We start from the raw sequence: 13883 nt of genomic DNA, 5'->3' as shown, positions 1-13883 counted from the left end.
AAAAATGGCAACAGACGTAATAACATATTGGACATCTGCTGCAGATTGAAATTTAAAGTATACAGTGCTCTGAGGCAGATGTTTTCTCTAGTGCTGTGAATTGTGCCGCCACCTCACAGGTTGCAGTAAAGCAGGTGTTTTACACTCTGTGTGTGTGTGTGTGTTACTGCTGTAATGGTTGGTGTTTGAGTGAATCAGAGCCATCCCCTCAGGTGGCATTCTGCTAGTCGGACAGTTTAACCATCACTTTGAGGTGAGACTTTTAGAATATGGCGTACTATCCACTTAGTGATGTGGATAGACATGGCCTCTTCTCACTAAGAGGAGTTTATATGAGTTGTGATGAGTGGACTAGAGGTCATTTAGGTACTGTGTTAGACGGATTCCCGGTCTGTCTGCCTCGTCACAGACAGGTCTGGGATCAGTTTCCTCAGACTGGAGCCTGTGGCCTAACTGTGCCAGGCAAGGCTCGGGGAGAAGAGGAGCACGACGCCGGCATTGACTGATCTCCACTTCCCCCAGACTTCTGTATCAGAGGAAATGGGGCAATTAAGGACAGCTTGCTCAGGCACTGCATGGGGTTAATACCCGGCTCCCATAATTAAAAATAAATTACACTTTTCCTATATAAATATTCAAGCCCCTCTCCGATGTGAGCCACTGCCTTTTTTATGGTGCGTAAGCTTTTTTTTCCCTCCGATTTTGGGAACATCTGGCACAACGTTTCCTGAACCATCCACAGAATAAATGGAGTTTTGTTGCCTTTGAGAGAATAGTCTGTGGGTGTGTTGTATTGAAGTGGATGGGGAAGGGATGGATCCCTTTGGGAGCTCTGTATGGGACACAAGAGGCAGATGCAAGGGTCCTGACTCTGGCTAAAACAGCCATTTGTCCTGGCTTTGTCCTACTATAGCGGAAAATGGGTGAAAAGATGGTAATTTTAGTGAACGGCATGGTAATTAGATCACAGGAAATGGGTCACACCGCTGAAATAAGGGTGGCGCCTTGAAAAGAATAACTTTGTGCATCATAAATCAAACCGCCCAGCTAAATTGTCATAGACCAATCAACATGAAGAATATAGCTGTCGTCATGGCGTCAGCTAATGGGATCCTAAAAAAATGGAATCTTGTGAAACCAGCACATTGTATTATAGACACCAATTAAGCGTATCCATTTTGTCCATCTCTCTTTGCAGGAGAGTACATTAAGACCTGGAGGCCCAGGTATTTTCTACTCAAGACTGATGGTACATTCATAGGCTACAAGGAACGACCACAACATGTTGAGGCACTTGAAACCCCTTTAAATAACTTCTCAGTAGCACGTGAGTATCTACGCTTTCAAGACTACTATCTACATTACCTCACCCATTTTCAGTTCATATAGCGCTTTACACTGAGTATACAAAACATTAAGAACACCTGTTCTTTCCATGACGTACTGTAGACTACTGACCAGGTGAAAGCTATGATTTCTTATTGATGTCACTTGTTAAATCCACTTCAATCATTGTAGATGAGGAGACAGGTTAAAGAAGGATTTTTAAGCCTTGAGACAATTGAGACATGGATTGTGTATGTGTGCCATTCAGAGGGTGAATGGGCAAGACAAAATATGTTCCTAATGTTTGGTGTACTCAGTGTATATTGCATAATCACCCATAGAAAAAATTTTATATTCTGTTCAGTAGCTCCTATGCCAATGTCTTACCTTAATTGGTACAGTTGAAAGAAACAGCCTGGTGTATTCTCCCTGCTCTCCCTGTCACTGCTCTGCTGTGACTCTGTAGAGCAGAGCAACCCTAGATGGCAGAAAGTTAGTGGGACAGGCTCTGCAGATGATTGAACAGAGTAATTAGACATCATACTGTTTGTTAAACAAAACGTTTCCTCCTGACACTCTTGAGTTATAGTAGTTATTAACCGGCTGATTTCAATTATTTATCTGTGCGCTGCTCTGTAGCACTGTCTCAATCAGCAGTACGGGGAGGGAGAGTCACTGAGCAGACCTGCAGTAGACCCACAGAGGGGCCGTGTGGTGCTGCTGATGGGGGGTGGTGGGTCTGGGCTACACAGCCACACTGACAGGGCCCTGCTGGAGCTCAGTGGTGGCCCAGCCCCATATCCTCCATCTAACAGACATCCTGACAAACTCCTCCATGTCTCCTTTTGGCACACGCAGTATGTTGACTATGTGAAAGAGCTGCACTGGGAAACTGGCTGCTCTCTTAGAATTCTAACTTTGATTCAAGCAAATTATTTTGAAGTGAATGTTGTCTGTGGCCCATATTATATCTTTGACATTTTCTGGAATTGATTAAAACGTCTGCTTATTTCACATTATCCATGTCACAGTCCCATGTAATGACCAAATCTTGAGGTTCAAATATTCAGTATGAAGAGATCTGTGATCAGGGCTTCCCCCTTCACCCATAGTGCACCTGTTCAGTTCCCTGTGTATGGTGGCAGTCCCTGCAGTGTCTGTTAGGGTGGTGATAAAGATAAATGGCTGTAACTGCGGGTCTCTCTCTCCTCCTGGATGTGGCCAGAGTGCCAGCTGATGAAGACGGAGAGGCCCAAGCCCAACACATTCATCATCCGCTGCCTGCAGTGGACCACTGTTATCGAGCGCACCTTCCACGTGGAGACCCCCGAGGAGAGGCAAGCTTACATGATTGGGCTGCATTACCTCATGTTAAATGAGGTGTTGTAATTTCCCTTCCACTCTCTCTCCCTCTTTTCCTCTCTAACTCGTCGCCTTTCTCATTCTCTCAGGGAAGAATGGACGAAGGCCATTGAGGCCGTAGCAGACAGTCTACAGAAAGAGGAGGAGGAGATGATGGACTCCTCCCCAGACCCAATGGACATGGAAATGTACCTGACCAAACCCAGACTCAAAGTGGTGCGTCCCTGCCCTCCTCACGGCCCTTCCTGCCTCACCCCGTTCCTCACGGCCCTTCCTGCCTCACCCCGCTCCTCACGGCCCTTCCTGCCTCACCCCGCTCCTCACGGCCCTTCCTGCCTCACCCCAGCTCACCCGGCTCCCTGACACTTTTCTGACATCAGCCCTGGGAGGCTTAGCTCCACATAGCATGTCCACTCTGTTTCATCACCACACATGTGCTGTTAACTCATGAAACCAATGTCTAAGGGCACCGGATTGGATGTCCCACACACAACCGTTTTCAACATTCTCACCAGCCCTGGGGGTCAGAGGTTAAATTAGCCACTGCAGCATATAGTCCCACCTTTAGAAGAGTGGAAATTGCGGAGTGGATGATCTAGCACCTGTAATGCTTCCGTGTTGTCAGTGGGATTATATGTTTTGACTAGTTTGTTATAGCTGCTGTTTTGTAACCCGGTGGCTCTTTTTCTCCCCTCGCTCATAGACTATGCACGACTTTGAATACCTCAAACTCCTAGGAAAAGGCACTTTTGGCAAAGTGATCCTAGTGAAGGAGAAGGCCACAGGACGCTACTATGCCATGAAAATCCTGAAGAAGGAAGTAATCGTAGCGAAAGTGAGTACAGGCCACTGACCGTTACAGGAAGCATGTGTGCGAGAGAGAGAGCATGGGGGCGATCATGGATACCTAAACGGCATCCATTGTGGGAGTTGCACAAACACTCTTTGTGATCTCTTTCAGGATGAAGTGGCACACACACTCACAGAAAACCGAGTGCTCCAGAATTCCAAGCATCCGTTCTTGACGGTGAGAGACCCCTCCATCCATTCCATACACTTAACCCAAACTCTCCTCTGGCCACAAAGACTCTGAGGAGCCACTCCACTTCAGCCTGGGAGCTTCCATGCAGGGGGAGATGCTGAATCTGTGCTGGGAGAGGTTGAGCAATGTTTACAAACACAGCAATAGACTTGGCCTCTATTGAGGACACCAGACCTTTCATTGTCAGTTAACCACCTTTCTCAAAGTCTGTGATGGCTCACAATGCCAAACGCTTCCACGTTAAGTGGTAACACATGCAGCTTGTGTTCATCCCACTGTGGTGAATGGGCAGTTGGCACACAACAGTAATATCCCAAAGGCAGATATCACATCAACAAAGACTTGGGTTTCTTTTGGAGAACTTGCAAGCTTATTTTTTCATTGATTGCAGTTAAAGTTATTAGTGTATATCTCCAGGGCCTGAAATACTCCTTCCAGACCCATGACCGGTTGTGTTTCGTCATGGAGTATGCGAACGGTGGAGAGGTGAGCTTTTTAAACTGTCAATAACACCTGACACACAAGATCCAATTTAGCTAGTAGTAGCCAATAACGCCTCCCACCCCTCCTTCTGTGTACGCTCACCCTGTTCCCTCTGTCTCCTCTCCCTCCCTCCCTCCTTCCTTCCCTCGCTTCCTCCCTCATCTAGCTGTTCTTCCACCTGTCCCGGGACCGGGTGTTTTCTGAGGAGCGGGCTCGGTTCTATGGGGCGGAGATAGTGTCAGCACTGGACTACCTGCATGCTGAGAGGAACGTGGTCTACAGAGACCTGAAGGTAAGGTGTTGGAACACAGTCCCCGACCGGGATATAAATAGCATCCGCCAGGGGCGCATCGATCTGCCTCCCCCTGATTCAGGCCTCACTGCAGCTGGAAACTTAGGCCCAGACCTCCTCTTATGGCAGGAGGAATATAATAACCCACATATCCAACTGGACAGCTGTTCCACTCGTTTATTTTAATTTTATTTTCACCATTAATGTAAATGGGAAACAATTAGACATTTTGTATTTTGGAAAGTGTGTAAGAGTATTGAGACATCTTTTACCCCCAGCATCAAACTTATTCCGTAAAGCTGCAATTTGTTCCTACCAGAAGCAAGAGGCCGGTACAAAAACTCAGTGAACTGTATTCATAGCGTAAGAGCAGAGGTAGTATATGACTGTTTTTTAGGAGGGAGGGGAGGGAGGCATCTGTAGCCCTGTTTCTTCCAGCTGATGAAACTATACCAGCCAGGTCAGCATAGCCCCCCTCCCTCCTCGTTCCCCCCTCCATGTGATCTTCCCATGGGTTTATGAGGCAGGCTTCCAACCTGCTAAGGTTCTCCTGAAAATGCCAGGGTAGCAGTATTGGAGGATGTGCTGACTCTGGCCTGGTGCTGCTGGTCACGTGTGAGCTACAGATGCCAGGTGACGTTTAATGAGAGGACACTGATATTAAAAGGCAATGCATCGCTAACTCATTCCTCTGAGCTGAAGCCAAATCAGCTGGGCCTCAATCACACAGGCACTCTCCCTGCTGATGCGGATACTTCCTGTCTCATTCTGTCTCCTCCCCTCAGCTGGAAAATCTCATGCTGGACAAAGACGGACACATACAAATCACTGACTTTGGACTGTGTAAGGAGGGGATCACAGACGGGGCCACCATGAAGACCTTCTGTGGGACGCCAGAGTACCTGGCCCCAGAGGTAGTGTATTCTCACTGTAATCACCAATATGGGGGTCATTAAATCTTATCATTTTGAGTCAATAAAGATGTAGCCTTTGGAGCACAACCCATGTGGCCTTCTTCCTCTTCAGATGTTTAGAATTTGACGTTGTGAAAAGACCTGACGGTTCACACACTTTCGACATGTTCTTGTTAGTACACTGTATCAAATTTGAGTTTAAATCAACTGAACAGAATAAAGTCACATAATTGGTAAGTACCTGAAAGGATTAACATACTAAATACTGTTTGAATAGAGGAACTGTGGCGCAGAGAATATATCCCACTACACACAACATCATAAATGTATGTTGTCGGGCATATTGTTAAGGCATACAAGCTATGTGGAAGAGTGGCTTTGGGACAGCTGTTCCTAAATGCCTGTCTAATCTTCAGTATAAGACATGGAGCTAATGAGTCTGCAGTGTGACAAGGGCAGGGCAGGGTGTGCCCATATTTGTTGGTTAAGAGGATATGTGTACTGGGGTGTGGCTGCTCCCCATTGCGTGCAGGTGTGACGTGTGTTTGAGTGGTGTGTATGTAACACGATAGGGCATTGTGTGTGTGATAGCCCTCTTGCCGTAGGATTTTTTTCTCCGGGAGAAGGGTGACCATGTTGACACAGTTGCCGGCTTGTTGTTTTTAGCCGCCATTTGGAATTTGCTGTGGGGGGGGGGTGGTTGGCAGTGCCTCAGAAACGTGAGCTTCCACCCCTGGAGAAAAGTCCCCATTGGCTGCTGCTGCTTCTAGCCGGCTGCTGCTGCTTCTAGCCCACTGCTGCTGCTTCTAGCCCACTGCTGCTGCTTCTAGCCCACTGCTGCTGCTTCTAGCCCACTGCTGCTGCTTCTAGCCCACTGCTGCTGCTTCTAGCCCACTGCTGCCCGGGATGATGATAATAATAATAATAACAATTAATGTTTTTCATTAAATTTATATATATATAAAACCATATCATAAAAGCAACAATCAAAATATAGGATGAAGGGTAGGCCAGCCAATAAAGATAAGTCTTAAGGCTTGCTTTAAAAAGCCCCAACAGTCTGAACACCCCTGTTCAGGATGCCTATCCTGACCTGGGAAAAGCCAGGGCCACGCACGTTGTCCTTACTTCACTTCTCCCCAGTAACATTCTCCCATGGCGCTTTCATCTGACATCTTCATCTCTCTTCGAGGACCATCCTGATCTAGGGCAAAGTCTACAGTAGCTATCATCACAAAAACCAACCAGCGCATGAATTACTATGTCATCATAATGTCCCCCACTCACACTAGGGCCAGAAAAGGCACATGATAAGTAAAAGGGATGAACATAATATGTTTATATAATTTCATGTTTTATGTTTTTGTATGTTAGAAATGAAAGACAACCTCCATTAACTGAACCCCCCCTATATTCACCCCCAGCTCTTCCTCTGCCATTATATACACAGTGACATTCTACCCTATAACAGCCCCAGCTCTTCATCTGCCATTCTGTACACAGTAACATTCTACCCTATAACAGCCCCAGCTCTTCATCTGCCATTCTGTACACAGTAACATTCTACCCTATAACAGCCCCAGCTCTTCATCTGCCATTCTGTACACAGTAACATTCTACCCTATAACAGCCCCAGCTCTTCATCTGCCATTCTGTACACAGTAACATTCTACCCTATAACAGCCCCAGCTCTTCATCTGCCATTCTGTACACAGTAACATTCTACCCTATAACAGCCCCAGCTCTTCATCTGCCATTCTGTACACAGTAACATTCTACCCTATAACAGCCCCAGCTCTGCTAGACTCCAGCAGCGGAGACATCAGGGGGCGTTTCCGTGGAGACAGGGTCGCCGCAGAGCGTCTCTATGGAGCCAGGGCCAGGCAGTGTTACAGGTTGTTCTGCAGTAAACAATGACCTTGTTGTGTGTGCTGCATAGGAATCCTGTAACGTCTGGGAATATTCCACAGGCCAGGAGCCCAGCACTGTAAACCTTCCTCTAGAGAAGACCCATGGAACCAGTTTCACTTAAGCCACTGTGAAATAGGGTCGTTTTATAGAAACATTGGAACAGTAATGACTGAAGTTGAATTGGGGAAGTTATGAACAAGGAAGTTAAGGAGAGTGAAGGGAATCACATATAATGTGAGCCAGTGATGTGTTTGAGAGAGGGACGGTAGCTGTGTTTGTGTTTAGAGGGAGAAAAAGGGCCAGAGTAAGATGGAGAGTAGTATCAAGTGGAGGATATTTCTCTTCCCCTCCTCCCTCCACTCTGCACTGTGCTGTCCTTGGGGCCAGTGTAACAGAGTCGGTCCAGGCAGCCCTGGTTACTTGTGAGGGATGAGCTTGGCTCCTGTGGTCCTGGCAGCTCCACAGCTGTGGCGCTCTCCTACATACTGTATATGGGGCAGCTGCAGACCCAGCTGTCTCACGGTGTGAATCGCACGACAGCAGCGCTGGAAATAGAGATGGTCCAGTAATCCTAGCACCGTGCCGGCTTCAGGTTACCCCTGCCCGCCGAGGCCTCCTCGCCCCTAACCGCAGCGCCAACAGCGTGCCCCTCACACACACGCCGCCCACCCACACGCACAAAACACACTTCGGTTTTGTTCTATTTACGGCCACGTCCGTCCATCTGTTCTGCCTGCCTCCTTTTTCTGGGTCTGTGTACCTTCATGTCCAGATTTAATTATATTAGGCTGCCCCCTTACCTATGAATCTATTCCTGGACTGGTCTATCTCACCTCATATAACCTTTTGATGTTTTAAAGAACAGCTGTTCTCAGTGACTTGATTTCACTTACAACATCCTTCCGGTACTGTTGACCCAACGACACATCCCAGAAGGCCTTGTATAGTAACAAATGGAAGAGTGTACTGACGTTCAACAGGTTGCCCCAGTTGGTCAGCACAGAGCTGAAGCTTGATTAGAACGTGTGAACATGTCATCTTCCATGGTGTGTGAGCCTCCATCTAAATAACTAAGGGCTGTGGTGTAGTGTGGTTGGATATACAGTGCATTCGGGATGTTGGTGTGTACTGCAGACCTCTGGTGATTAAATATGCAGGGCTCCTGGGGAAATTCTATCCCTGCTCCTATTGTGAGATGTGAGTCAGTGCTTGCTGGGGGGGGGGGCACTTGCCTTAGGGTTCTTTATACAGCCTGGAGAGCTGCTGACCTCACTACTCACCTAATGTCCATCCACTTAGCTAATAGATAGGTTTCAGAGATCTAAACCAAGAATGTATAGTATGTGTCTCTTTTGATGCCGTCATAGGGCTGACCGTACATTTGAACTCCTGCTAGCCCTAGTATTGTCCTTGTACTGTCCTGTATGCTTCCAGGTATGATTGTGTAATTGTCCATAGTGGTATTAGTAAAGCTGTATTCTATTGAGTTGTGGTTGTCCTGTGTTGTCTAGGTTCTGGAGGACAATGACTATGGCCGGGCGGTGGACTGGTGGGGTCTGGGCGTGGTCATGTACGAGATGATGTGTGGTAGGCTGCCCTTCTACAACCAGGACCACGAGAAGCTGTTTGAGCTCATCCTCATGGAGGACATCCGTTTCCCACGCACCCTGGGCCCTGAGGGCAGGTCCCTGCTCTCCGGCCTGCTCAAAAAGGACCCCAAGCAGCGGTAAGTAGGCCTCTCCTCCCTTCTCATTCCAACCAAAAAGGCCTCTGTAGTTACTCCTGTCCATTTGGCCCCTGTGTCTTCCAGGTTAGGTGGTGGACAGCATGATGCTAAAGAGATCATGCAGCACAAATTCTTTGCTGGGATTGAATGGCAAGATGTTTATGAGAAGAAGGTAAATCGGTGAAACACTTTCCATTACTGCAGGGAACAACCAATAGATTTGACCAGGCCTGCAAATGTCTACACTCTCTGACAGGACAGATGTGCCAATGTGCTCCATGATGTCCTCTCTTCTCTCACAGCTGGTCCCGCCTTTTAAGCCGCAGGTTACCTCAGAAACAGACACGCGGTATTTTGACGAGGAGTTCACAGCACAGACCATCACTATTACACCGCCCGGACAAGGTACTACTTCACCCACTGCCACTGTATCGTTACAGGAGACACACACCAGACTCGCATCACAGAGAACAGAATTACGAGCCCAAATAGACAATCATCATACTAATGTTTTTCACTGACTCACTGGACCGGAATGCTTTTGTTTAATTGTGATGATCATAGTCTGACTCAGTAAGAATAAACTGGGGACACACGTGGTTCTGAATGTCATTACCGTTGAGAATACGACAACCGCTTACTGAGTTTCTATCCCCCTCTTCAGAGATTTTCTGAAAATGTTGATTTTAAACTGAACTTTAAATGTTTTTATCATGGCTCCAAAGGTAATTGTTTATTTTGAGGGGGGTTTACAGAATTGCAGTGTCCCAAACGAAAACTCCAAGCTGATCTACATGGTTTAGTTTTAGATAGAATGTTGATTGAGGACTGTAATATTCTTTCTCTTGTTGTCAGGCTTATGAGAGAATGCCCCTTGTTTCTACTTTAAATGCAGTCCTATCTTTGCTTACTATCAGACTGCCTAGGACATGTAAGTTTTGGGTACTCCCAGTAGATTTACAACCTATTAATTGAACAACCATTTTAAAAGGTGCACTACTCCGTAAGAGTTCCACGTGCAAATAGCCCTTGATGTAGATGATACTGTATCTGTACTGTAGTAGTCAAGGAATTAAATCCCACGAGAGAAAGAAATAAAAGTTTGAACATCATTTAGAGGTATAGATTGCACTCTCAAAGGTGAGTATTGAACTGAGAATGGGGAAGGTTCATGTTCCCTATCCCAGTGCAATTAATGCTAGGTCAAATTACATGGAGCTTATTCAATTCCTCTGGGGGATTTGTGCCCTCTTCTGGAAAGCGCGTGTAACATCTGTTATTCCATAGTTCACTGTGTCCCTCAAAATGGTGGTGCTAGAGCACTAGCAATGTGTGCCGAACTGCACCCTGTGCTAGTTCTAGGTACATTATGTATTAGGACTAAATCATAATGCCTTTTGTCGTCACGGAGATGAAAAATAACAAATTGAATTCAACAAATGTGATGATCAGATTAAAGTTATACACTAATTGAATTCTCTCTGTGCCATCCCGCTCTTTCCTTCCCATTTTTTATGTATTCCAGAAGACAGCATGGAGTCGTTTGACAGCGAACGGAGGCCCCACTTCCCACAGTTCTCCTACTCTGCGAGTGGGACAGCCTAAACACCCCCTCTCATTCCTCTGGTCCCAACATTTCCCCTCACCCTACCAGACTGCACATCCAACTACATTCGCCCCATCCTTTTTTTTTACTTCCATTGTCGCATATAGTATTGTTGAACAGACATTTGCTATCTGCAAGTTCGGTAATTATAGGGGAAAATACTTCATACTACACAAATGAAAAAATGGTTGTTTCTGTGGCTTCTTAAGACTTTTCTAATGGTGAGAGATAACACTACAGTGTTGCTTGTCTTGATGAGTTGAGTCAGACAAGCTTGATGTTCATAAAACCACACTTTATAGGAAAAGGGTGGCAATTCAGCAATGTGGTATATCAATTTAGAATGGTCAGACTACACTTTCCTAAACTTCTATTTGCCTTGCTTCTGTCAGCACCTGTTATATTTGTCACACATTATTCACAAAGTGAACATTTTACGGGACCATAAGGATTGTATCGGAATTAGCCATGTAAAATGTAAATGTCTTTTTGATGTTCTTTGTTTAAGGCAAAGACATATTGTGGACCAACAGCAACAACAAAAATATGACCAATGACTTAATTTTCCATGTAGTGGGAGGTTTAATCATATTTAGATATTGTTATCAGGACTTTCACATTACACTAATCACTATTTGACCAACACTTTGAAACCTGTTCTGCCATTTGAATGTACCTAATCAATAAAATGTATAATTCTGCATACCTAACTGTTGTAGAACATGGTTGATTCTCATAGGACTTCCATTCCTCTAAAGAACATTCTTATCCGTGTGTTAGAGCCCCAAAAACATTCTAGAACAAAGGGAGAATGACATGGTCTATTGACCTCTGTCAGAGCGCTCCGCTCCATTATCAGGCTAATGACAAATTGTGCAATACAATGGCAGACACTTAAAGAACTGATAGTGGGAGCAGGCATACAATGTAAATGTGTCCAAGCTTGCCGTCACTGAATCTCAGAACTGTGTCTACACGGTCAATTGGATATCCTTTTGCTGTTGTCCCATTTGAAAAGACAGTTACTCTAATCTCTCTGGACTATGTGCTTGGATCATGATGCCTTCCTGTCTGAATGCTGTGTTTCAAACACTCTTGGCTGTTTCTTTCTGAACTGGCCAGTCAGGTACCGCTCCTTTCTGCCCAATCAGGGAATCTTCTGTCTCTGGGTTTTTTCCTCTTCCACAGTATATTGGGTGTTTTCCTCCCAGTGCATTCACTACAGCCTCAATGAGGTCACTGTAACAACAGAGTCCTTTAGGACTTACTCCATAAACAAGCTGGGCTGTGGTTCAGGGGAAAACAAGTTGAGTCCGCTTTGATCTCTATAGGTAGGGATCAGGGTACATGGTTCTGAGTTATTTATAGAAAACGAGTGACTGTGCCAATGATATGCAATTTCCTGCCCCAAAACATGTATTTGTACACTTATTTGTACTTGTTACACTTTATAGTCAATTCTGAAAGGTGTGAACTATTAAAGGCTTGTTTGCGTAATTAACCCCCCTATACAGATTGCTGTAGATAAACTGAGAATCTTGGAAATGCTTTTTGGGGAAACTGCACAGTGTTTCCAGAAGACTGATAACTATGAAGTTAATGTTATTGAATGTAAAGGCATTTTTATTTTCACCTCAATTCCTTGATTGGATTGTTACTTATTCTTGTGCGCTGTGCCCCCTCCTGTGCACCCTTTGCTGTCACCCCCTGAAAATGGGGAAATGCCTTTAATACCTTTATTTTTTTGTACCTGCCCTTTCCCATTCCGGAAACTGAGGACACCAGCTTTAGTAAACAAATAGTATAACCTTTGTACACTTTTTACAGTTTTTCTTTCAAATTTATATAAAATGTCTTAACTAAATTTGTGCCAACTTGTCTTTTTTTCAGTCGTTACAGAACATTTATATTCTCTAATATGCTTTAACCCACAGTCATAGATCCAAAGCATTAGCAAGTCAAGCTTGTGCTGAGTGAAGTACTGAGTGGTTGGACTTGGCCCTGTTTCTGTACCTCCATGTACCTCCACAGGATTGCTTAGGTCCATGTCTGTCTGGCTCGATCTGCAGCTGGTTAGAGCTGGAGGAGAAGCTCTTTTGGGCCAGACCCAGATGGTACAGTCTCTGGAGCAGATGTTGACAGCCAGGGCTCAGTCTGTCTGTCTGGCCAGCAGCACTGCTCCTCACCGCAGGACCATGGTTGTGCCCAGTGTGGGGCTCACCTGACAACCGCTCCTGACCTGGCCCCAGCTGTACAACCCACAATGCACCTCTGTTAGCAATGAGGTTCTGCCCGCTCTTGGGATGTGTTGTAGGGAACTTGTCAAATACTGACTCCACCTCTTTCTCCTTACCTCAGTGTACCGATCTTTCCAATTATCATCTCTGAGGGTTGAAAACGCATCTATGCTTTATCCCTGGGCGGCAGGTAGCCTAGTGGTTAGAGTGTTGGGACAGTAACCCAAAGGTTAGTAGCAAGGTGGAAAAATCTGCCGTTCTGCCCTTGAGCAAGGCAGTTAACCCACCTCACAACAACTGCTCCCCGGGGTTAAATGTGGAAGAGATTGGTTGTATGCATTCAGCTGTGCAACTGACTAGGTCTGCTGCTAAAGTTGAAGTCTTCATGTAAGGTTTACTGAAGGAGAACAAACCCTTGCGGCCATTTACATCCAGGAAGGATGGGAAGAGGGCTCCAAGAAAAGGCCTTTGGAATAAATAGGATGTGCTTTCCCTCCTCACACGGCTGCCCTCAATGGCTAGAATAAAGTAGGGTGTGTTAAATGTTGAGAGGAAGATTAAAATAAACTGGTGGTTGTAAATGACTAGGAGGACAGATTTCTTTGCTTTCGAAGTGAGCAGGGAAACAAAAGGTTGCCCTGAGAGAGAGGTCACAACCTCAGAAAAGCCAGATAAGGAAGGACAGGGATTAAGTCTAACAATGGAGAAGAGTATTTGGGTTTGGTGTCAATGTGAGCTAGTCTGGACCCAGCTGTGATTAAACCAACTTCTAGGACTTATACCATGTACTCAGCCCTTGGTAGTTATGTTGCACCTGCATAAGCTATGGAAAAGTAAATATAGTGATCTGGTTACTATGTTAAAGTAGTTGCAGGTGTTTACTACAGTAGCAACTGCAATTTTGAGACAGACATTCTATACTTAGTGGTAGAGCACCACCTAGTGGAGAGTAGCAGAACATCTTTGATAGGTAACGCAGACAAA

General features: G+C 45.6%; 1 protein-coding gene across 1 annotated transcript in view; it reads left to right on the top strand.

The window, feature by feature from the left end:
* LOC110505486 (RAC-alpha serine/threonine-protein kinase) overlaps positions 1-12526 on the top strand; it is a 46941-nt gene extending 34415 nt beyond the window's left edge. The window contains exons 3-14 of the mRNA XM_021584738.2: positions 1199-1327; positions 2552-2663; positions 2778-2904; positions 3392-3523; positions 3650-3715; positions 4148-4216; positions 4380-4505; positions 5291-5419; positions 8842-9056; positions 9141-9228; positions 9359-9461; positions 10582-12526. Of these exons, the coding sequence (XP_021440413.1) occupies positions 1199-1327; positions 2552-2663; positions 2778-2904; positions 3392-3523; positions 3650-3715; positions 4148-4216; positions 4380-4505; positions 5291-5419; positions 8842-9056; positions 9141-9228; positions 9359-9461; positions 10582-10661 (1376 nt within the window). The 3' untranslated portion in view covers positions 10662-12526. The remainder of the gene's footprint in view (positions 1-1198; positions 1328-2551; positions 2664-2777; positions 2905-3391; positions 3524-3649; positions 3716-4147; positions 4217-4379; positions 4506-5290; positions 5420-8841; positions 9057-9140; positions 9229-9358; positions 9462-10581) is intronic.
* Positions 12527-13883: the final 1357 nt, after the last annotated feature.

Source organism: Oncorhynchus mykiss, chromosome 25, assembly GCF_013265735.2.
Source record: "Oncorhynchus mykiss isolate Arlee chromosome 25, USDA_OmykA_1.1, whole genome shotgun sequence".
Taxonomy (NCBI): domain Eukaryota; kingdom Metazoa; phylum Chordata; class Actinopteri; order Salmoniformes; family Salmonidae; genus Oncorhynchus; species Oncorhynchus mykiss.
This window is presented reverse-complemented; position numbering and strand designations above follow the sequence as displayed.